General features: G+C 38.1%; 1 protein-coding gene across 4 annotated transcripts in view; it reads left to right on the forward strand.

Annotated features, from left to right (window-relative positions):
* TBC1D32 (TBC1 domain family member 32) overlaps positions 1-9,810 on the forward strand; it is an 87,704-nt gene extending 77,894 nt beyond the window's left edge. For 3 of the 4 annotated variants that reach the window (XM_075414146.1, XM_075414147.1, XM_075414150.1), the window contains 5 exons: positions 781-896; positions 1,861-2,015; positions 3,699-3,839; positions 5,682-5,870; positions 9,155-9,810. In XM_075414146.1, coding sequence (XP_075270261.1) covers positions 781-896; positions 1,861-2,015; positions 3,699-3,839; positions 5,682-5,870; positions 9,155-9,274 — 721 coding nt within the window. In that variant the 3' untranslated portion in view covers positions 9,275-9,810. Of the gene's footprint in view, positions 1-780; positions 897-1,860; positions 2,016-3,698; positions 3,840-5,681; positions 5,871-9,154 lie in introns of those variants that run through there. The other variant, XM_075414149.1, reaches the window with a different exon arrangement.
* Positions 9,811-22,299: the final 12,489 nt, after the last annotated feature.

The following is a 22,299-nucleotide window of genomic DNA, read 5'->3' on the forward strand; positions in this document are numbered from 1 at the left end:
AATTTGTTTGATTTTCGTGGAATGCCTTTAATGATATTTAATCCATCAACTCGGTGCTTTATACCATTTAAGTCTAAAGATCATCTTTAAGAAAATGAATTCTAGCTTTGAAAATGAAAAAGATATTAGTACATAATTAAATTATCTTTACAGATTATATAGGTTATTATCCTTTATTCTTGTAAAGGCTAATTGTAACTTGTTAGCAAGATTTACCGTAAAATTACATTATCCAGAGTTATGTGTCTTTTTTCCTCACATTACTTCTGTAAATGGTTCTGTTTAGCTAAGCTTAGTTATATGCCATTTAAACATTTTATTTGGCTGGTAATTTGCAGAGCCGTGATGAAGGAAAAGCTGATATGTCTGTGCATCCACAGATTGTTATCTTTAGCATTCATATTTGAATTCTGATGCTAATAATTACAAACACAATATACTTAGATGGAATTCTAAACAATGCATGTGAAGAAAATGAGTCATGTGTGTTAGAGTACTTGCTGTTTGCCACCACAGTCTCTCAAAAAGAACTAAAAGGAATTTAGATGAGGAATTGTAGTAAGTAGCAAATGTTTGGTGTGTATCCTTCCTAGATGAAGCATAACAGGTTTTATTAAACCATTTAAAACATTTATGAGTATATCTACAACATAGTGTTTGTGATGAACAGCGCTATGACAGCTTAACTTCACAGGCCTTTTAAATATGATTTCTTGCTTTTTAGGCATTAAAAAAATACTTAACCTTTAAACAATTTCGGTTTTCAACTTTTTGTGCTAGGTATGGAAAATACCTAAACTTACTAAAAGAACATGCTGAAAATGGGCTGTGCTTCGTGTTAGTGAATTGTGAGAAATTTCTGAAACAACAGCAAAGAACTGTGGTATCCTCACTTTGTATCCTTTTTTGATGGCTTAAATTATATTGCCTAAAAATGCCAGCGGAATTTGAGCTCTCAGTTTGGGCCTTTGATGGTGGTATAGATGTGTAATATGTACTGAAAGAAAAAGAAAAAAAAGCAGCACTTTTCCTGTGAAATCTTGGTGAGTTAAAATGCACACCCAATGCACCCAAGAGAATCTTCACTCTTTTGCTCCCATACTTTGTTAAAATTGCAAGTCTCATTCATTTTTGTCATAAACTGTTTTGGAGTAGGGTCACATCTTTCTGTGTGTGATGATAAAGAGTCTGGAGCAATGCATCTTTGAGCAGTAATGAGTATTTGTGGTACTCCGACAATACCAGCATTGTTAGTGGTATTGCCCATGCAGCCATATGTGGCTGTAATCTGATCAACTGGAATGTTTTGACTTCTGACTCTCTTAGATCTGCTGCGGAACTTTTATTAAAAATATAACAGATACTGCTTTCCAACAAGCTTTGCTATATTCTTCAGGTGGTAGACTTGCTATGAAAAAACACTTCAGGTATGTTAGTCAGAACATGCTTGATCGGGGTTTTTTTTTAAGCTTTTCTTTTATGTTGGTTTTTTTTCCCTAATCTTTGCAACTCCTGTTTTCTTCCTCCACCAGTCTCCTTTCTTGTACTATAGGCACACTTGTTTTGGTGCGGGGCTTTTTGCAATTACTTGTTTTTTGTTTGCTTTGGTTGATTTGGCATGACTACTTTTGGACTGAAAAAAAGGAGTGCGTAGGGAAAATAGCTTGAATCATTTCTCTTAATTCAGCTGGAGAGGCTGCTGTGCCTCAAGAAGCTGCCTTCTGTGCGGCTGTATTCCTCTTGTCCCATCTCTGACAAACCCACTCTTGCCTCTGTGTGCATGGGGAGGAGGATGGCGGCGGGCCCTGCAGGGCAGTGAGCGGGACATCGCTGCCCATGTTCCTTAACCTCCCCACGCAGGCTGCTTGCAGGAGCGCTACGTGGGCTACGACTGGTTTGCGTCTTCCGTCTTCCTCATGATGTCGGGGGACGCAGAGAAGACACTGACGTTTCTGCAGCGATTGTCACGTCTTCTTGTTTCAGCGTTTCTCTGGCTACCAAGGCTGCACATATCTGTAAGAATTTAAAAGCTCTTTCTTTCTGAAAGGCAACTTTGAAAGTTTCTAAAGGAGACTTTATTGATAAATTTCCGTAGTTCTGGGTGGGTTTTTTTAATGTGTGAAGTTTTCATTAAAGCCCTCTGCTGAATACTTGACCCTGAAAATTTCTCTCAGAAAAATATAGATTTGACATTTGCTCAAATGGTTGTTTAAAAGTGATGAAATAACAGGTGGACTGATAGTAAAGGCAATGTTATTGAATTTTAAAGGTGGCAGGAAAATAAACTTTGTTAGTGGTGTTAAATTCAGTGTGAAGGCTGTGATACTGTTGGATGACCTTCTTTTCATTATTACAGTGTGCAAGTCCACCCTTTTGATTTTTTTGGTAGAATTATCAGTTTTAAAATGTACTAAATACGTAAATACTGAATGCTTGGCAGTTTCAAATTATTAGTATTTTGGATCATATTTGTAGTATAAGAAACATCATTTCGACCTTCATTAGATGTGACTCCATCTTTTTAAAATAAAACCCTTTCCGTTTGACTTTGTACATTGCCACATTGTCTTGAATGTTTTGAACATAAACAACTGCAGTCTTCTGTGGGGTATAAGAAGCATGGACTAGGTTCTGTACCTCTTCTGCATGCGAGCCTATGTGTTAATATGGATTGGTCTGTCTTTTCACCAGAAGTGACAGTGTTAGTCCACTCAGAGCACCGTGTCCAGCCCTGAGGTTGTTCTGGCATGATGAAATATTGCTCCATTGTGTGAATATAATGGTACTGAACACCATCAGTGCCAAGAACTTCAGTGTCATCTTCCATACAAGAACCTAGTCAGCATTGCAGGCAGGTTACTGCAGTGCAAATGTTCATTCTCAGTACCTAAATGATTTCTCTTTCATGATGTATCTTGAAAACACAAAGAGAAAATTTAATACTAAATGTATTTGTATAACTTCCACAATGTAAACTAAAACAAAATGACAAAACACGAATGAGGAATTATCCAGCCACTGGATTGTGATGCTGCCTACCTCAGGAAGGAGGAAAATTCCAGAGGACATACCTTGACCTTCTAGCACGAAGCCAAGGATCCATTACCTAGACCCCAAGCACTGGTATCCAGAGCTTTCCATACTGATAAAGCCTGTTTTATCAATTCTTTTCCTCTTCCTTTTGTTGCACAAAATAGAATTTCACTCATATCAGCCACGCGTACTGTGAAGAAACCTGCACATAGAAAACAATTTGAAATACCACAGAAGTTCCACTCTATACACCAATAAAAGCGGAAAAAAAATCCAACAGAAACTAGTCTTTTTTTTTTCTTCTGTTACTTTGTTTAAAATATAACAATGGTTTCTCTCCATCCCTACTTTGACAATTAAAGCTTACATGCAATAAAGAGCTAGATTGCTGATGCAAAGGAATAGTCATGATATATTTAACAACACTTTCTAATTTTTAATTTTCTTGAGTTTAACCACATGTTTTTCCTGATGGTAGCACCAGCTTTTTTGTTTATTCTGTTTCCTGTCTCTAAAATAACTGGGATGACTTACCTTACAAGTAAGCATATATATTTTTATATAATGTTCTCAGCAAAGTATTTTAAAATAACACCTTTTTGTACTCTGCAATCCTTTTCCTCAGTTTTGTTATTGTTGATGATGATGATGTTGTTGTTAATCAGATGCACCTGCCTATTACCACGGTGGAATCTGGCATCCATCCAGTCTACTTCTGCAGTGCTCACCATGTTGAAATGCTGCTGAAAACTGAGTTGCCACTTGTCTTTTCAGCCTTCCACATGTCTGGTTTCACTCCATCCCAGGTAACTGATGAAACCGTATCAAAGTGTCATCACCTTTTTTGACTTAAATCCACAAAATCAAGGACGTTCAGGAACTACTGTGCTTTTTCTATACAGCACTTGTGGTTATGGAACTGAGGGTAAGAGATAGTATTGAATGCATAGTGACTTAGGGCATCTGAAAATAGAATGCAACTGACTTTGGTAGAATAATGACAGTGTACTGCAGCTGATCGCCTTCCATTACATGTTCATGCAGGAAACTTGATAAAAATAATATATACAAAAACCTTAGATTTATCATTAAAAATGAATAGAATATTTTACTCCATGGAATAATTTTCTGAGTTTTCCACAGGAGAGAAATGAGTAATTTGGTATAGGTATATAAGAGGAAGCAGTTCAGGTGACATGTAGAGCAAAATTAATTTTGTATGAGCTACTATAGCTATTACAATCAGGTAACACACTATTCTTCTATGAGATATTACTAAAGAAGAATATTTATCCATAACATTAGCTTTCATTTTACCTACCTACTACAATTCTTTGGTAATATGAATTGCTCTGTATGGAGCATTACTTGTAAAGACTACAGTCGTGATGAAGCGTAAACAGCTTCACACAGTAATGAGATAGATTGCCAATGCAAAGGACCTCTCACCACTGTAAAAGCTTATTGCTGTTCTAAGGCAAGAAAAATGTTTTTCATCTTATTCCTTCAAAATTCCTTTTTGCTACAAGATTTGCAGCTTAAGAGACTTCTTAGTGGGTGAGGTGCCAGTGCCAGTACAGAGACTGCTTAAAATAGTCAGGTTGGGATTTGTTCTTTGGGGAAGGAAGACTGGCAGATGAGGGACTTTATCTCAGCATAGGAATGAGGTGCTTATAATAAGGTTCCTGTTTTGGGGTGGGAAAACACATGAGGACAGTTACTCCTTCCTCAACTATTCTTGTGTAAGTTACGCTGTGTACTTTTTTTAATTGTCTGCACTCAATTAAGAATAGACTAGTTATTGTTCTAAACTGCTGACAAGGTTTTTTGTTCGGGGATTTTTTTATTTAGCGTGTTACTGAAATGCTGGTGGGTGCCACTGTATCTTCTCTCTAATTTTGCAGTTCTAGAGGGGGATTAAAAACAAGCAAACCCTGAACTGTGAAAAGAGCTCTGATGTATTTAAATACTTGTGTGCATCAATAAACACCTGAAAGCAGTTTTAATGCCAGGGTATGGCTGCTGTCATCTAATTAGAATCCTGGTACTTCTGCTGCTGCATTTTTTTAAACACTTTAAGGATTGATTAGTGGAAGATTTGTGGTTTAGTACTAAATGAAATGTGCTGTATACATCTTAATATGTTGTGATTTAGAAGTGGAAAAAGGAGTCACTGTGTTCCATACCCACTTCAGTAAAAGAAAACATGTCTTAGGGAGAGGTCTAACGTTCATTTATAAGGCAAAGAATTACTTTAAGGGAAAATAAACATTAAACACACCTTCATCACCCTCATTACCCTTTAGTTAATGTTTTAAAAAAAAATCTTGAAAAAATTGCCATTGCTTTCATTGGACTTTGAGTTTTATGTCTTAACCTCGGGAGTTGCCAGAATATACTCAGGTAAGTGAGATGCACGGATGCAGGGTGTTATGTTTAGCAGAACTCGCTGGAAGTCTACTCGGAGACTGTGACTTAAAAAATGATGATTCTTGGATGCTTTTGTACTTTATCCCTTGTATTTTCATAAGTAGGGTAATGTTCTAGGAAAAAGAGTCTGTAGTGTAGAAATGTTACGAGATAAAGCTGATCAGTTATGACTGAATGTCTACAGCAATGTAATCATATATAATTTCATTTACATCTAGATTTGCCTGCAGTGGATAACTCAGTGCTTCTGGAATTACATGGACTGGAGTGAGATCTGTCATTACATTGCTATATGTATTTTCCTTGGTCCCGATTATCAAATATATATGTGTATTTCTGTGTTCAGACACCTACAGCAAGACATCCTGAAGCACACTGAAGCCCAAGATCTCCAGGTTTTTCTTAAAGTAAGGGTTTCTTTTTCAATTTTTCAGTTGCTGAAGGGAAGCAAAGCTCTCAATACTGAAAACATACATGTTACTTAATCTGAAGCTCTTACTGAATTTCACTTATTGATTTCAAGTGAGTGAAATAATACTTTAGTTTTATTGACTTCCTGGCAGGAAATTGTGGTATAGCATTTTCCAGAGAATAGCTTTCCTGCATTTTGTCCTGATCAGTCCCCTTTGTAAGCAAAGTCAATAGCCACATTAAGTCATGAGGGCATTTGATTCAGTTCTCTTTGTGTGGCCCCAATCTCATAAAACTAGATGTTCTCCAGAAAGGTGGATTTACACAGTGGTCTCCTACTGAAGCTTGGAGAGAAGTGGCACATAGGTCAGTGGGCTGTTGTTTTGAACACACGCCAATTACTATACAACTGGCCTCACAATTTCATATTCTTTGCCATACCGTAAATTACGTTTGGTTATTGGATTCTTTTTGCAGAGTACTGCTTAGATGTAAATGCAGTCATGAATAGATACAAATATTTGACTCTTCTCAGGACATTTTTGCTTTTTTCTCTGGTCTTTTTGTTTTTCTCCAGTCAAAATTCTTTTCAGAGCTATATACCTGCATCTTTGTCCTAACAGCGATATTTCTCTGACTAGTTTACATCGAGCTTACATATTCTTAAATGTGAATAATATGTCACCTCAATCATTGTCCTTGAAAATGTTTGGTATGCAGTCTAATGAGTGACGTATTTTGTTTGACCTGGTTTTGGTCAATGTGGCTTAAAAAATACTTCATCTAGATGGCATTGTTGGTATAGTTTATGTAAATTATAGAGGAGTGAATTTGTATGTTGTCACCTACAGTATAAACAGGCCAAAGATTTGACATGGTGCTGTTAAATTAATGAGAAGTCTTGTATATTAATGCGCTACTGAAGATTTTACAATTCATTGAGTGACTACTGCTGAAAAAGGAGTTATATAGCAGACCTATAGTCTTGCTTTTGACAGCTCTGAATTAATCTAAAGAAAAAAAATTACTCTGTGATTGTATTCATTCAATTTCAGCTATATTATGGGCTTCATGTGAGGTTACTTGGGTTTAATACTTGCAAAGGCATTAGTCAGCTGCCCTTTTATTGAAATTACCAAATTCAGTTTCAAGTCGTAGCCTATTTCCCAGCACAACATTCACAAATTCAGATTACTGTACTGGAGCAATTATCTTAAAAGTGGAAGTATAAGCTATTCTAAGAATATAATCCCGGTTAAGAATTAAAACCAACACACCTACTACCTTTGAAAATTCATTTTATATTTTTTAATGTAATGTTGCATCTTGAACTTTATATTAGCAATGATAATTTGCTATACGAACAGGCCCTGCTGCCCGTTTCCTTCCAAGTACCTATAGCGCTTTGTGTTTTTAAGCTTCTAACGTGCTTTATATCTGTAACAAAAAGATGATGACTTGACAGTAATACCCCTTTGTTGGTATTATCTAATAAGCAGTTCCAGCTAGCTATTAAAATGAATAACAAGTACGTTCTTCTTAAAATATAAATGTACTTTCATATGCACACGAAATAAGATGTTGGAGACAACTTTGCTGTCAATTCTGATGACACTATGCCTAGCACTTAAAGTAAAACATTCACCCTTTCAGTGTGTCCTCCTAGTGATAAAAAACAGATGACCACCTGCGAAAGACATTATGCTCTGTTACTCTATAATGTGCCTTTCCTCTGTGCCAAGAGGAAAGTAGAAGTAATGCATTGTCCGTGAACAATTTTTCCTTTTTTCTGATTCTTTCTGTTGGCTGAAATGGGTTGCTGACGGTTATGATCCCTTCAAGATATCTTGAAGTTTCAGCAGTAACTGAATTTTAAATTTACTGCTTGGTCTTTTAGTAATCCTTTCATGGAAGGATGAAGGTGCATAGCTTTGTAATTTCCCCATGTGAGCCAAGAACACTGTAACCTGTCATCTCAGTAAACTCGTCTTGACTATCTTGGTTTCATTGTTTGCATTTGGATAAAACAGAGAAACTCAGGCTACAGGGTTTGTGACTTGTAATAGCACGTGTAGGCCAGTGTGTTAGTGTCTTCTAGGAGTAATTTAGCTACACTTTATTTTGTGTGAGTATGGGCCATATTATTGACAGCTAAGTTGCTGACCAGTGCTTTAATACGTGTGCACATTTAATCAATATAGGATTTGACTGCTTAAAATAAAAGAAAGAAAAAGAATTAAACACCTACTACAGTTCTCTATTGGAGCCAGTTTTCCACTGTAGTTAACCTCTCAGTGCATGGAGAGCAACTTGGAAGGTAAAAGTGTGCCTTTGCTTTCACTTGTGCATAGAGCAGAAGAAGCATCAAGACCATCTCGAATTCCTGTTCAGATGCCAAAGTGCAGCCTTCCAAGCCAGAGTCGATGTTCTCAGGAGAATTCTGCTTAGCAGAAATGCGCAGTCAATACACCAGCAGATGCAGCATGTGTCCACAAGGACTGTCTGGCTCCAGCGAGCTTGTTGCAGTGCATGCTGCCAACAGTGGTAATACTGCTTAGTAGATGGTTGGCACAGAAATTGTTCCATTCCAAAGCAGCAACAAATTCACCCGTTTTACCTAGACTGTTCTTCAGGATCCTGTGTTCTGTGGTGCATTCTCCCTTTCCCTCTAACGTAGTAGCCATGAGAAGGAAGTGGCCTTTTTGTTTCTTTTTCCTGAGGGCACCTTCTTTTACTCTATGTTTCGGAATTCATAAAAATTAATCATTTTGTGATGATGCAGAATTGTTTATTCTATTTTTATTTAAGTATTTCATAAAGATCTATCTTTATTGTTGATTTTAAAATAAGTATCTAGTGTTACACTTCTGGTTTTATTGAGAATCTAGTTGGATACAAAAGCCACATTAACAAACTTTTAGCATGCCATGTGCTGGTATAGAAATCTTTTAAAATAATATTTTAGTACATGCCTTTGCCTTCTGAAAGCTTACTTTGTTTTTCCTTGAAAATCTTCGTATGGCATGTTCTCCAAAAATGAGATGAACAGCGTCCACCTGAAAAAACTATTTGTTACTGAAACTGTAATTAGAAAGAACCATCTGGAAGCAGATAATACCAATTCTGTATTTCTCAATGAAATGTAATAAGATGTGCATATTTTAAACACCCAAGCTGTGACAAGCGGAACAAAAAGAGTTACCTTTAGAGCTTGGAATTCATTTGAGTTGCACATCTTTTCTTGCTAGCTAACAAATGTTTTCTGTCTGACTTTGTGCAGGAAGAAGCACTCCATGGATTTCGAGTGAGTGATTATTTACAATACATGGAAAGCTTGGAGGCAATCTACAGACCTATGCTGCTGAAAGGCATGAGGAACATAAGAGTGCAGAAAACATAGATGAAGCAAACAAGCACTTTGTTTTCCAGTTTTGGTTACATCCTTTAAAAGGATACTGATTGACTGATATATCAGTCTCACCTAAAATAAGTCAGGCTGTGTAAATGTACATACTGTAAAATAAAGAAGATGGGTTTTCAGAGTGTAATTTTTGAAAAGGGACTTAATCAAAGTTGGATGACCTAAAATACCGCGTTTTCCCAGACAGGCTTTTTCAGTTAGCAGAAGGCAGCTTCAGAACCCACCTGTAGGATGCTGAAGTATCTTCTTAGAACAGAAGTCTTCCTTACAAAGCCTTGAACCTGTTCCCAACTCATTGCATTATTGTCGTCATCTTGTAGCACAGTCCTAAAACCTTCGTATTTTGCTAGGGCCTGACAGAGTGATTTTTCTTAGAAAGAACTGCTAGTGTGTATTCATATGCATGAAAAGTCAACAAATGTAAAACAAATTCCCTGTACACAGCTGTTCTGACTTTGTGGATAAGGTTGAGAAAATGGGGTGTTCAAATATATGCAATGAAAAAAAGACTGATATTCCTGTCCTTATTTAAAATAAATCATTTTATGTTGTAAAACATTTATTTGTAACATACACTGTGTCTGCATAAGTGAATGAGTAGTGCTTGAGCGGCCTGCTCTTCATATCTCTGGCAAATGATCATTTTTAAAGATTCTGGTTTCATCCAGACAGAATTAATAAGAAGCTTCGTCTGTGCTTGCCTTTCATCATCAATGAAAAGCAAGAATTAAGGATGCTAGATATTTTCTAACACTAGAGCAACATGGTAGAATTTCAACATTGTTGAAGTTGACTTAAATTCCCAATTTCAAAGAAATATGGTGTTCTTTAGGAGCGCTGCATCCCATTTGCTGTAAGGATAGGTTTTAGGTAACAGGCAGTGGGCAGCTGAAGAAATGTTCTAGCGGCTTTGTTTTCCATATTATATCATTGTTAAATATTATTTAAGAAATCGATGTGTATTTGTGCACCAGTTAGTAGTTGTTTTTTGAACCCAAATTTCAAAGCACGGGGCATGATGTTGAGTCAATAAATAATATTCAATTAGATGACAACATATTTCTAAAATGAGTACTATAGTTGGCTTGTCAAGAATGAGTAAATACCTTTGTATTTGATGACTGAAATTATGGCCAATAAAATGATAGTTATTGGCGAGCAGGAGGGCTTCCTTCAGTATTTGCAAGTAAAAGGATGTAGATGGAAAATGACAAAGTATTATCCTGTGGCAATTTAATATTTTCATGCAGTCGTCAGATCTGCATCAAAATTTCCAGAAAAGAGAATATCAAATAGAAGTGTAACCTTTGCAGTGCCCCCATGAGGTTAGATGAAAGTAGACATTTAAGATGATAGATTACTAACTGCAGAAATTCATAGTCGCATGGAAAGGAAATCTAAAGCTAGAACAGTTACTTATTTATTCTCAAATTTGTTATACTAATGTCTTGAAATGGAAGAGGAGAAAAAGTGTCATCTGCTTGGTACATCGTACCCATCACCAGCCAAGCTTCCTCTCCTGGCTCCCTCACACCCCCAACCCCCCCCAGCCCCCCCCCTTAGCATTTGTAGATTGCTTGTTCTTTTTGTTTTGCAAGATTTTTTTTCTCACTTCTGTATTTTGTTGGCCTCTTCAGAGCTTTTCATCTGTGCTTAAAGATACTCTCTCAGTAGATGCACCAATTCCCTTTTCTCACAACCTCTATTCTACACTGGTTTTTTTTGTTGTCTGCTACAAGAGGCAGTATAGCGATGTGGACTTTTGTTTGTTTCTTTTGTACTACCTCACCAGTAGAGCTTTATGGTTTTAAGCTCTGTCTCGTGAATTGCTCAAGTTCACTGTCTGAGTATTGGAAAGGTTGAAAGAGTTCAGACAGTGGGATTGGCTCAGCCTACAAGGCTTAGAGACTGGCTTGGAGCAAAACTTTGGGGAGCATTTCAGAGAAGTAGCATCCATCCATGAAGTGAGAGACACTTTCCTGGTTTTTCTCCTGTGCCACAGTATGTGCAGAATGGGCGTTTGTTGCGTGCTGGCCCACAGCCTTCCCCTCAGAGTCACAGTACTGATGTTTTATAATAATTACTCATCCATACAGATAGTCTTGACTGATGATCTCCCATCTGAAGGCTGGGTTTGTCGTTTTGTAATTGTTTCACAGATGTTGTCTTTTTCTGGATTATCTGTTAAGAATTTTATGGTGTGTGATAAAGTTTTACATTAAAAGGCCCCAGGATCTCTGGATAGGTTCTAAAACTGGTACATAGCTGCTTTTGGGTGCTGTGAAGAAACTCGCCGAGGGGTCCTACTCGTGTGAGTTGGCTCACTAGCAGCTGCTGAGGCAGTGACAGTCACTTTCTCTTCCTGTCTTAGAGGTGGGAAGCAGTCTGTTTTCAGAAGTATTGCAGTCAGTAGGCAAATCTTAGCTGAAAGTAGACTTAATGGAAGAAAGGAATTAATGGCTTTAGTGGAGATTTTGCTTAGAAGGCTTCATCTCTAAATGCCCTCCCTCCCATCTCTGCCCTACACATGCCCTTTATTAATGCATTTTTTTTCAAATTGTGTTCTTCGAAAAAAAATCTTTCAAAAACTCAGACTTAACACAACCACCCTCTCATCTAGCCCAGCCTTGATCAAGACTTATCCAGCACCTGGATTTACAAAGTCTTTCCGTGAAACTGCCTTAAATTTCATTTAAGGTCCTAAGATCCTGTCTTGGAACCTAGTGTGACTCACTAGTGGCATGTTCAGTGATGGCATCTAAATAGGTTTTACAATTGGATGAACTAAAAGTTCTCCTGCACAGAAAACAGGAAATACTACATTATTTGAGAGTACAAGAGATCGCTAGTGTCATCAGTATCAAGTTCCTAAACAGCTTTTTCAAAAAAAGATTATTTTTGGCCTGTTCTCACCTTGAGATACTAATTTTCCCGGAGTAAATTTGCATCAATAATTCTGAAGTTTCTTGAAATTTTTGCTTCCTCCTTCAAGCACCCAGTTTCTAAAAGGCAAATACTGAAAGTATCTTTTTATTAGGAGATCTATCCTTTCTTAGGATTTCAGTTTTGTGTCAGCCAAAGTAATAGTTGTACTACTTCAATTTAGAGTGGTATGCCCTTTTCCTGCAGTTACTTACATTTAAAAAGATTTTTGGTCTTGGTAATTATTTTACATAGAAAGTTGGTAAATTGCCCTGTACCTTGTAATATCAGATCCTTGGGTCTTTGATGTTTCCAGTGACGTAGCTTCTTTATCAAATGAAACAAGATTCAGCGTCTCTAGAAAAAAGATCATCTGTATTTTTATAGGAAGAAGTGTTTATACTGTGAAGTGTAAGTAGCCAGGATAATTGATCACGTCCCTGCTGTAGCTAGTTTAGTTACCAAGCAGCAGAAATTCCCCAAATGCATCCTAGTTACGTAGGCAACATTACCAAATGGTGTTACGTAGTGAAAGTTAAGCATGAAGTAGTAATTTATTTGGTTAAAGAAGTAGGGAAAATATTATGTTTTATCAACACCTGCAACAACATCTTTACAGAATGTCTGGAATCTCAAAATATTTTGATCAGAATTTGTGATATAATAAATGTTTTAGAAATCTAACAGAAACTACAAATGTTGACTTTAGACTTATCTACTATCATTGACCTGGATGAAAAGTTAAACTGTACTCTCAGCAAGTTTGCTGATGACACCAAACTGGGAGGAGTGGTGGATACACCAGAAGGCTGTGCTGCCATTCAGTGAGACCTGGACAGGTTGGAGAGTTGGGTGCAGAGGAACCTGATGAACTTCGATAAGGGAAAGTACAAGGTCCTGCACCTGGGGAGGAACAACCCCATGCACCAGTACAGGCTTGGGGCGAACCTGCTGGAGAACAGCTCTGCAGAGAGGGACCTGGGCGTCCTGGTGGACGACAGGTTAACCATGAGCCAGCAGTGTGCCCTGGCTGCCAAGAAGGCCAATGGGATCCTGGGGTGCATTAAGAGGAGTGTGGCCAGCAGGTTGAGGTTCTCCTTCCCCTCTACTCTGCCCTAGTGAGGCCCCATCTGGAGTACTGTGTCCAGTTCTAGGCTCCCCAGTTTGAGAAAGATGAAGAGCTACTGGAGAGAGTCCAGCGGAGGGCTATGAGGATGATGAGGGGACTGGAGCATCTCTCCTAGGAGGAAAGGCTCAGGGAGCTGGGCTTGTTCAGCCTGAAGAAGAGAAGGCTGAGAGGAGACCTTATAAATGCCTTTGAATATCTCAAGGGTGGGTGTCAGGAGAATGGGGCCAAGCTCTTTTCAGTGGTGCCCAGCAACAGGACAAGGGGCAATGGGCACAAACTGAGGCACAGGAAGTTCTGTCTGAACATGAGGAAGAACTTCTTCCCTCTGAGGGTGACGGAGCACTGGAACAGGCTGCTCAGGGAGGCTGTGGAGTCTCCTTCTCTGGAGATATTCAAGACCCGCCTGGACAAGGTCCTGTACAGCCTGCTGTAGGTGACCCTGCTTCGGCAGGGGGGTTGGACTAGATGACCCACAGAGGTCCCCTCCAACCCCTAACATTCTGTGATTCTGTGATTCTGTGGTTGATATTACACATTCGTGTGAGCCAGACAAAACATTACTGCAAAGTTCTTGAAAAACTTCACTAGATAAAATGAATGTGTGAGTGCATACACAAATTCAAATTATAAAATACATTAGAACTGCAGTGAATTTTCTGTAATTATATGCAACCTAAGAGTGAACACTGACAAAGGTTTTGCCACTATTTTCCTGACTGTGCATTTCATAAGTTCATGGGTTTAGCTTTTTTTCCTGTCTAGAAAAAAATATGTTTTAAATATCTTTGGACTTTTGTGAACTGTGTTGACTCACCTACATTAGTAAAAGAGGCTGGCAAGTATGAGGAAAGAATTATGACAACGACTGATGGAACCAAGTATTTGCCTGACACCAGGGTCAAAGAATGCTAAGACTCCCATAAAATCTGTTCTTTGAACCTTAATAGCCGTCTCTTTTTTTAAAATGTCTTTTTTGGCATATATCTCAAAATAACCAAATGACAAACATCCAGATGGTGAATAACACTAGAATACTAATATATATGTGTTTCCAGAAATTCTATAAATTTTTAAAGAGACCATGGTTGATTAAGCTACCAATTATCAAGTCATCTGTTCCTTTATCAGCAGCAGATACTTGTCAGGAAAATTTGCTCTTGTGCTAGGCATTTGAGTAACCAGGGGACTCTTGCCATCGAGGTAGCTGCCACTTTGTATTTCTCATCCCCCCAGCAAAGAAGAGAGAGGCACCGCAGAGCTGACCCTTAATATCAACGACTTTCATCCATATTGCATCAAATCAATGCAAAGAGGTACAGAACACAATAATCAGGAAGATGAGTTGAATACGAATATAAAGCAAGCAGCCAAGTGCTGCGACTGACAGAAGCGCTTTTTGCATTGCCTCCAGCAATTCAATCAGCTGCAGTTTCCCCGTCTGCAAAACAGCTACAATTTCATACAGTCCGTGTAGGTGCTGAGATGATTAATTAGAGAATATTTTTAAAACATTTAGGGCATGAAAATTTGATGTAAATGCTAAATCTTAATACCTGACAATAATATAAAATTCCATCATGCCCTGTGACAGAAACAGGACATTGGCACATGTTACAAGCAGGCTGAAACAGAGCTTAGAACGATGGTAGCTGGGGAAGCCAATGGCATCTTCTTTGGGTCAAGGACAGTCTAAAAACAAATGAACGTTTTAGCAACAGCTATCTGAAGACATGCTTACATGCTGTATTGCCTCTGATTTGATGTCTCCCTTGTCCAGCTTTGATGGCTTATATATAAACTTCTTCCTTCACTCAGCCCCCCGTTTTCTTTTAGGGAACTAAAGTCTACGGAGAAGTAGACATTTTCTATCTCTAAATCTGTTTGTATTTTTTCTGGTTGCCTCTTCCAGCTTGTTTTTCCCTGCTTTCTGTCTTGATTGTATTGACCTCTCAGACTTTTTCTCTCTCTTATTTTCAGCTGTCTTCTTGTTCCCAGTCCCCAGTGACAGTCCAAGCACTAAAGAAGTGTTTCCTTGGTTGTACGTAAAATGTGTAACTAAACATGATTTAAAACAAAAAATAACAGGAGGGGGAATGAAACTCTAGATAAAACCCCAGTATGGAAAAATTGAGAAGCCCGTTGTGGGAAGACATGACCCCCTAAATAAGCTGTCAGCCGTCGTGACCCAGTCAGTATTGGAGGGAGCCAAGCACTGCTGCCTCTGCCTGTCCGTCACACCCCCCAGCCATCAGCTGGAATGACAAGCTGAACAGACACATCTGTGTGACCCCTAAAAGACATGCAGTTTCCAGGATGCCTCCTTCAGCAGCCTCTGCAGCATGACTCAGCCTTTTGGGATAAAATCAGTAATCTGCAATAATATTTATCACCTGTTCATGTCTGCCATGTTGCCTTTTGCCAAGTTATTTTACTTAGGAGAACTTTGAGCACCTACCTGAAAAAAATACAAGTAATGCTTACTGCTTTTTGTAAAAATGACAGTTCTGCAGGTGGAAACAGCTTCCCCATTACCATATACAGTGTTCAGGCAACAAGAGAAATACTGGCAGTGGAAGCAACTAGAAGTTTAAAAAAAATACTGTAGATCTGGTAGGAAAAAAATAGATCAGAGTTAAATAGTTACACTTTAAACTCCGTTTTCCACAGTTTCAAGATGTCCAACTCCAACAATCACTAGGTCAACAGATAAACAGTCTTGACTTCTCTAAACCGTTTTGTGTTGTCTTAAAGTAACTTCTAGCTAATCCATAGCAACATTCCATAGATTTCAAAAGGAACTAAGTTTGCGTAACACTAAAAGATCCCAGTAAATAGGCTGAATTCCAGTATAACATGTTATCATTATTGAAAAAACATCACAATACAGAATAGAAGCGGAAGCACTGCTGAGTTGACATGCAGAAAGAAGTTAGAAAATGCCAGACTACAGGCAAAGCTGTGGTGTCATAGAACTCACAGTACTGACGCGGTGATTAATTGCCAGTCTCTTTGCATTTCATCTCCTCTGGCATGAGAATCATCCTTTGTTGCTTGTCCAGGTAGTAGTAGTGAACATGTACTCAGTTCAGTCATTTGCATTTTTGATACAGGGATGATGCTTCAAGGACAGCAAGAATTTTGGCAAGAACGGAGCTAGCACTGGTAGGTTTTCAGCATACGTTCTCAGCCCTTACTAAGAGCAACGCTCAGATTGCAGCAGGTCCCTCACTTGCTAGTGAGTTACAGCAGCAGCTTCCCAGGGAAGGAAGCTGGGAGTCTGTCAACATCTGCGAAAAAAAAGTACATTATTGGCCATTGTTGCTGAAAACCAGCCACTGAAAGCAATTACTTTAGGCTGCATTTCCTAAAGAAACGGGCAGGTTGATCAGGCTTATCCACACACCAGGGCAAGGACATGTAACAGGAATTGCACCAGCAGAAACTGCAACAAAACCCGTGATGTGGGGGAAATTATAACACCCTCTCTCAGAACAATTCCCAGATGACCACAAAGGCGATGGAGCGGTAAGTAAAGACTGAGACGAGTAAGTGATGGAGATTGATCTGGGTCAGTTGGTGAAGCAGACTAATTAGAATGCATGCATTGTAATACAGCCAACTGCCGGGTCATATATCTCAACAGGGGCCAAACATCATGCTTACAACATGAAGGACTTTGTTATGAAAGGACACTAATAAAGACAAGTAAGTTCTCTATCCTTAAAAATCCCATTCTGTCACAACAGAGAAATTGATGAGTTGTGGCAAAGAAAGAAATCCTAATTTGTAAATGAAGAGACTGTTTTCCTCTACTTATAACATTAGGGACTATTAAAGAAATAATGTCCTATTCCATTCCAGAAAGCATGTGTAAAAATCAGAAGGCTGAGTAAAGAGCTACAATAAGCATCATACTAAATATCTATCATACAGTGAAGGACCTGTGAGGCATAGCCTAATTAGTCCATTGATGAGAGGATTGTTAGGTTAGATTGTTAGAAGATGATTTGCTCACTGTCTGTGATTGCCTATGTGGAGAAGATATTTCTGAGAACAATTTCTTAATCTAGCCAAATGCCTTGCCCACCACCCCACCCCACATACAAGAAAAGCACATCTCCAACAAGAACGTGTGAGATCTAGGAATGAGGAGCTATGCAAACAGACTGGAAGAGGTTGTCATTTTACAATGAAGAAAACTATCCAGCAGAACAAAGTTACTTTTAAGATAATAAATCATCAGATCAATATTTTCAGTCATGATCTGATTTTTTGAGATGCGTGCTATTCTAGAACACATGCTGTTCTAAAATATGTAATTTATTCCAAGTTCCACAGCCTAAGTTGTACAGTGAGTTAACTTTATGATATCTGACCTTTCTGTCCCTAAAATATAATTAAAATAAATAAATTCATTTAGTATCAATGGGATGTGACCTCTTCCAGGTCTCTTTGATGCATTTTAGGCAAATCATGACAAAAGAACCCCGAACAAAACCAACACAAGGACTTGAGGGTGGGAAAATCTGAAGCAGAACAGCAAAAAAGAAATTATATAAAGAATTTAAGAATAGATAGTAATGACAGCACACATTTTCACTTTCAAATTATAATATATACCTATATGCCACATTGGACTAGAAGTGAAGATACAATTTTGACTAGTTTGAGTGGATAGAAAATCAAAACTTATTTCAAAAATAACATTCTCTTTCTGTCAAAAGAAGTAACTAGCATTTATTTCCTTTAAGGAAGTCATTTGGTGAGCTGCAATATTTGTACCGTTTCTGCAAATCACTGTAGTATATTCATGACACCTCTTCTGGGGTTTTATTAACTGATGACACATAGGTAGACAAAAGTATGATTCTCACTTCAAAGGTAGATTATTCAACCTAGTGTCCAATCATTTAAAATGTGATTTCCAGATACACAGACCGTGTCCTTTCAGATTTCACTTTTGTTCAAAATCTAAGCTAAAGCAGAACAAATCTTTTAATTTCAGATCATGAATGAGGTAGTAGTTTTATTACTTCATCTAACAAGAACTGGTTCAAAAAGTTTTGTATACTCAGCAGAGTACCAGGGGAAAAAACCACCTTCCTTGTTCCTCTGATACCAAACCGCTAGTAAATTAAAAAAGCCCCACAGCTCCAGCTCCAGAGCATAATGCTGTTTGATTCTGTTTCAACACAAAAAAAAATGGTCTGAAAGCTTAACATATAAATGCAGTGGTGCATAGGGAGGTATCAACATGTTTTGAAAAATTAGTTTAGATGGGGTTAAATTGGGAACTGACACTTGACTGATATTTCATCAGGTCATTTTCCTGCTCAGAAACAGAAGGAAACAAGGAAAATACATGAAATGGAATTCACTTAGAATGATGAATGGGGAAAGCAGGCTCTTTTGTGGTAGTTTTAAAGAAACAAACACGAAGAAAATAAAAACTCCAAGGGAAATTAACCATTTTAAAAAAGTCAATGTTTACTCTTTCAAAAGATTTCATCTGCTCTTGGTATTTCCTAGGCCCTAACTCAAAGCCTATCATGGTATCAGATTCATCCATGATGTGGGAATTAGCTGCTTTTAAAAAGGACTCAACTTCTGAAATGTTGCTTTAGATTAATACAGACTTTCATAAGCCAACACAACAATCCATTTACACTGCAGCATTCCTTTGCACCATGACTATAGTTAAGGTCACTGCTGGAAGAAAGCAATATTTCTAATAAAACCAGGAGACAGAGGGTCTCATCATGTTGATAAAATGAACGTTCATTGAAAGGAGAAGGAGCCTAAAAACAAAATCCATTTGTCAGCTGTTTTCCAGGTTAGAAGATGAAATTTCAAGCAAAGCAGTGAAAGTGATGAAAAAAAAAAAATCACTGTTTCCATTTCACCATATTTGCATTCTTCTATTTGAACTTCCCTCTCTTCCAAATTGTTGATGATTTAGGTAAGGTACATTTCTGCAGTTATCAAGACTACCTCCTGCAGCATAATTTTCACTCAGAACGGAAATTACAAGTATTTTTTCAGATCAACCTTTTCTTGGTTTGTAAAATCCACTGTTGTGAACAATGTCATATACTGTCACGGTTTGTGTCATGGACCTTCTAGGTAAAGCTTTCATGTCTGAAAGAATTTATTCCCCATTTAGATTCAGGGTGGTGTTTAGTTATACTGTTATTTTTCTCCAGCTCTAAAACAACAAAGAAAAGCCTCCTGCTAGAAAATAGGAAACGAAGATTTGGAACAAATATGATTTTGGCAAGGAATTCCTTCTGAGGGAAATTATAGACCCATGAAGCCAGCTAGACCATCTGTCTAAATCACTTTGGAGTCATTCAGATACTTGTAGGAAATTCATTTTGTACAGATCCTGGAGGTGAGGGGAAACCATGGCCTCTAGATACCCCAACACTTTCAGACTCCCATGAAAATTAAATTTAATGAATTTTCAGCCAATCACATGAAGCCAAAACGCTTTCCCCCTTAGAGAAACCAGTTTTATATCCTGAATAATTGCCTTCACCTTCAACATACAGTAGACTTGAAGCTTCCAAAACATCCTGAACTGCAGGAGTCGGAGAATCTCAGTGTAGCACTTAACAACCACTGTTCTGGATTTATTCTGCAGCGCTGTTGCAGACTACCACTATGGCTATTCTTAGTGTCAGCTGCTTTTCAGCTACTGTGAGGCTAGAGTTTCAAAGAGCTGTGGACAACCTCATGCAATACTAACACGCTATTCTGAGGAAAACCTTATCATCTTCCACCTGCAAGCTGCTAGCTCATTCTCTGTTGTGAATAGTAATGGAATTGTTTGCCGCCACAAAATTTTGACATCAAATTTCATCAAATATTTTCCAAAAGCACACTGATTCTTATCAGAGAGAGAAATCCTCTTAAATGTTTCCCATAACAATAGCCCCTCTCTCCATTAGCACTAGCCTGCAAAATAACAAGGAATTATTTAAAATATAATACTCCTTGGAGAAAGAGAGTAATAAAGAAATCCCAAGACATGCTCTTACACACGGCTAAAATAACCTAACAACCTGCTACCTTCTATAATCCCTGCTCCTTTGTTAAATACTCCCAGTGCTTGCACCACTCTGATTCTTACCAGATTCTTCCACTACCTGCTTTATACCATTAAAACAGCAGCAGGACGTCTTATTTTGTGGGAGTTGTTTTCTAGATGCTAGGATGGGGAGTGGGAGCCCCATCAGGGTTGCAAGCTGAACCTGTAACAAGAGTAATATTGCACACATGGGAAAATCTCTCTTCCACTTGTGTCATGCACAGTTAAACTGTCATTTGTCACAGTAGAGAAGATGAGACTGTCAAAATTCCAATGTAAGAATAGTTTGTTTTCCCCCCACATGAATGTATTCCTACTATAAATTTCAGCTACTGAAGAAGTTTCAAAGATTTAAAGAAATACATTAACATCCTTTATGGTATAGCATAGTCTGGATTGTAAGCAGCCAGTTTGACTTGACTTTAAAGAGTAGAAGAGGTAAATGTCAGAACCTACTCTTACAAATGAGTCTTTCAGAAGATATGAATTGGCAATAAACTAGAAAAAGCCAAATGTTCTCTGTTATTCTAACCAAGAAAACAAGCTCGGCACCTACAACACAGCAAATGTTTTCCTTTTGGGAAAATCCTGGCTGAGACCTACAATAAATTTTCTTTGGCACATAGCTTTTACTTCAGCACGCTGATTCAACTTTTCCTCCACTGTCTACCACAGTTGCCAGTGTCTATCCCTAAGGTCCTTGTATACCCACCACTTACACTTTTTTGAAAACCAATTGTAAAGTCATACAATAACTGCAATAGTATAAAATCAGGAAATTGTTTTAAAGGTTTTATGATCTCCAGACAGAAGAGTGCACTTGAACCACTAACTGTAAAGTGGTACTTGAACCATTACTTGCAAATTCCAGGTTGATGACAACACAGTTAACTCGTGATGGTTTTGGGGTCTCACAACGTATGTTGTGGATCAGCCCAGTTTAGCCGTTCTCCAGCTTTCTTGACTGCAGCCATAAGCTCTGTGCACAAGGCTTTGCTCGGCCTGCTACTGCTTAAAAGTCATCACAGCTCCTAACAGCAATCTGTGTGGAAGCTTATCTCAACATGAATGCTCTAAATATAGTCCTTAACTGAGTTTTAGTTACTTAAAAGTGTGCACAATATGGGAAACTCCATATATATGTCTTCAAAGGTCTTTTGTCAGCAGATGCTCAAGACAAAGAGTTTTGTTTAGCTCCTGACTACTCACCCCTCCTAATGGGCAAGGGTACGCAAACTGTAAATTCTCCATGTTGCAGATCCACAACAGTACAATATGGAGAATAATACTTGGTCCCTCTCTACCTTAGCTCCTGCAAGATCTTCAGGAAAGAACCTCCTCCTTAGTATTTGTACTAGCAGTTTCTGTTGCAATTTCCAATCATTCCAGGACATGGAATAGAAAGATATGAAGAATTCCTTGAATTAGAGCAACAGTCTCATGGCTTATCTATATGAAAAAGTCAAAGTCACAGAAAGAATGTGCTGCTCGCAAAGGCCAATGGACCAGGCTGCACTTTATCACTTTACAAAAACATGCCACTCTCCATGTAGTAGAGGCCAATGTTGACATATCTTCATTTTCTTTAATATCTCAGCGATAATTTCCTGAGACTAGACTAGGCTATTTGTAAACTCGACTTCAAAAGTTTCAGCTTTGATACAAAAAAGCCATGCTAAGACCTGCTATATCTTTTCTGCAAAAAAGGTAGATCAAGGAATTTAGGCTAGATGTGATGGTTGTGTTAATATGTAACTTCAGAGTTATTTAATCTCGCTGAAGAAAATAAAGCTTTAGTTGTTCTGTTTGCAAAGAAGATTTTAGAATTACAAGATCAGTGAACAAGGTAGCGCAGTCAGTTTA

This window comes from Opisthocomus hoazin, chromosome 2 (genome assembly GCF_030867145.1).
Source record: "Opisthocomus hoazin isolate bOpiHoa1 chromosome 2, bOpiHoa1.hap1, whole genome shotgun sequence".
Lineage (NCBI taxonomy): Eukaryota > Metazoa > Chordata > Aves > Opisthocomiformes > Opisthocomidae > Opisthocomus > Opisthocomus hoazin.